This window comes from Cariama cristata, unplaced genomic scaffold, assembly GCF_000690535.1.
Source record: "Cariama cristata isolate BGI_N322 unplaced genomic scaffold, ASM69053v1 scaffold40553, whole genome shotgun sequence".
NCBI lineage: Eukaryota > Metazoa > Chordata > Aves > Cariamiformes > Cariamidae > Cariama > Cariama cristata.
In genome coordinates, this window is record NW_009609733.1 from 4,341 (window position 1) to 6,841 (window position 2,501).

A 2,501-nucleotide genomic window follows, 5' to 3' on the forward strand; every position below is an offset into this window, starting at 1 on the left:
TACTTTAGGGTAAGGCACTCCAGGGCTCTCTGTCTGTGGTGGCAGAGCACCACAAATAGTCCTAGAGTCAATGTAAACCAAGTACCCCAACATAGCTATTTTCTATCTTCAGTCTTTGGTAAGTGCTCATGTCAACACCCTGCACTAGCACAAAAAGTGCTGCAGGAACAGGGAGATACGGGTGCCCCTTCCTCAGGGCAAGGCAGGCTGGAGACTCCGTAGACACAGCACAGAGCCTCGTGCCTCCTACGGAATAAATGGCTTTGAGATTTTACTTATCGGAGATGAACTAACTTTCAGCACGGGCTGAGACATGTTGCCTCAGCACATCAGTTCAAAGCAGGTTCACTCCATGCTTCAGCAGCTTTTGCTTTGCCTTGCTTGGCAAGCTGAACGCACTGTCGTGAGGGTTGGGAACACCCGAGTTGCGGAGCGGAGTACCCAGCTGCTGGAAGTAGGTTTCCTGGACGGGGTTTCGGCAGGCGTACACGGCCGTGGAGGCGTTCCTAGCAGGGCAGGAGAAAAGGCAGTGGTCAGGTTTTACAGCTTTGTGCAAGATCGAGTTCAACTCACTGGGCTGGGCATTGGCATGCCTGCAGCACTGGACTCCCAGCTATTGAGGACTTTTAGGTCTTTCACAGCAGAGCAAAGGAACACAGAGCTAAAATGGGCACCAAAACCCTGCAGTGTATTACCGGAAGGCCACAGGGAACCAGACCCTCCTTCTCAAGGGTCCTGACATCCTGAAAGAGAAAGTGTTATATGTCACACCCTCTGGAACCTATTCAGCAGCACCAACACCCATGCATCTGGCCATCCTCTGAGAATTGCCCTTGCTGGCAGACCAGCCCAGCACATCAAAAGCCGGTAGTTAAACACTTCTCACGTCTAACACTCCCTTCGTCCCTGGAGGAACCCATCTCACTGCTGCTGTCCATAAGCAAATCCCAGCACAGCACCCTTGCAGCAGGAACCATACGAGGTTGTTCAGTCACACATATGATGAAGCTCAGACAATAATGGGAAACTGTAGCCATGAAAGCTCAATTCGTTGATTAAAAACCACCACTCAATATTTACCTGCAAGAGGGCTGGCAGGGAGCAAAGCAAAGGACCCTGTACTGCTCCTTGACAGAGGAAAGCAGCAACTAACATGTTTGCTGACACCCTTCTGTGACAACGCTCCATAAAAGAAAGCAGTTTTAGTCATCTTGTTACTCAGTCTGATTCACACATGGAGTTGCTTTTTTTGGGGCAACACAGAATACGCCAGCTTAGCCAGTATAGGATTTAAGGAGCCAGTCAAACTAATGCTAAACAAGGACTTCCTCCAGCATCGAAGTGTATGATTCACATTCCCTTGGCAAGCTGTGTCAGGGAAGTGAAACAGTATAATTCCCAGAAGCATCTTTATTTCATCATGTTTTGGACAAACAAGCACGGCCAGGCAAGTAGAATCTCTGCGTACTCACAACATAACCACCCTCCCCGAGATCAGCTACAGGAACGGGGGGAGTGCTGTAGCACACAAGATCAGCTGTAGCCGCGGCTGTGCCGAAGGGCTCCGGCTGTGATAAGACCATCTTGCCTGGCGCAGTACAATTGAGTTTGCCACGCACATTACAGTGTGTTTCCAACCCAACAAGCCGTGCAAGAAAACAAAATCTAGGTTGCCAATTCTGGGCGCCTTTGGCTCCCTGCCGAGACACAAATTTATTAGGAACAGCTATATTTAAAACTGCATCTTAGAACCTTATGGTGCCAGGAACTAGCAATATTCTAGCATTATATCTTAATCCAACCCCGTGGCACAACTCAGCTGTGCCTTCAGTTCACTCACCTTGCTGCCATTCTAGCCTCTCAACATCCAGATCACACTACAGGCAGAATATTAAGTAGCCCACACCTAAAAAGCAAACTTCAGGGAATAAGGTGACACGACTGACCCTTGGCAAGAGACACCGGTGCGATTACAATGCATGCCAAACCTCAGCCAGCCTTAGAAAAGGAGTTCCCCCCTTCTGCCTATTCTGTGTGCCACACAGCACCCCTGCACCTGGAAGAGGAGGGAGTTCTAAGCACCCCTTACCTAATGATCACTTCTGAAGCAGTCGGAAGCTGGCTGAAGTCGGAGTGGATCAGTGTAGCAGCTCTCAGGAAGTGCCGATCCAGAGGACCAGGTGTGTGGGGCAGGTTGGCTGCAGAATAGGAATAAGGGAGGGGGGGGATGTTAAAAGCCCACTCCATAGAGGAGCGTGCCCCCATTTACTGAGCAGGAAAAGGCTGTGGACCTCTCCCGCAGCCCCTGGATACCTGCAGAACAGAGACTGGGTGACACCCTAAGCCCCAATGTGACCTCAATGAAATTAGACAGCAGCTGGCACCGTGCTCAGCCATGCACAAACAAAAAGCCCAGTGTACCCTTCTACCCCACACATCAGAGGGTGACAAGAATGCCCGAGACCTGGGTTACCTAGAATCACTGGGGTTTCTCTCTTTCC

The 2,501-nt window shown here is 50.3% G+C and overlaps 1 protein-coding gene across 1 annotated transcript in view; it reads right to left on the reverse strand.

Moving 5' to 3' along the window:
* Window positions 1-334: 334 nt before the first annotated feature.
* The window catches only part of HPS4 (Hermansky-Pudlak syndrome 4), a 13,378-nt gene continuing 11,211 nt past the window's right edge, over window positions 335-2,501 (reverse strand). Inside the window, exons 11-12 of the mRNA XM_009697615.1 lie at window positions 2,090-2,198; window positions 335-506 (exon numbers count right to left, since the gene is read on the reverse strand). Of these exons, the coding sequence (XP_009695917.1) occupies window positions 335-506; window positions 2,090-2,198 (281 nt within the window). The remainder of the gene's footprint in view (window positions 507-2,089; window positions 2,199-2,501) is intronic.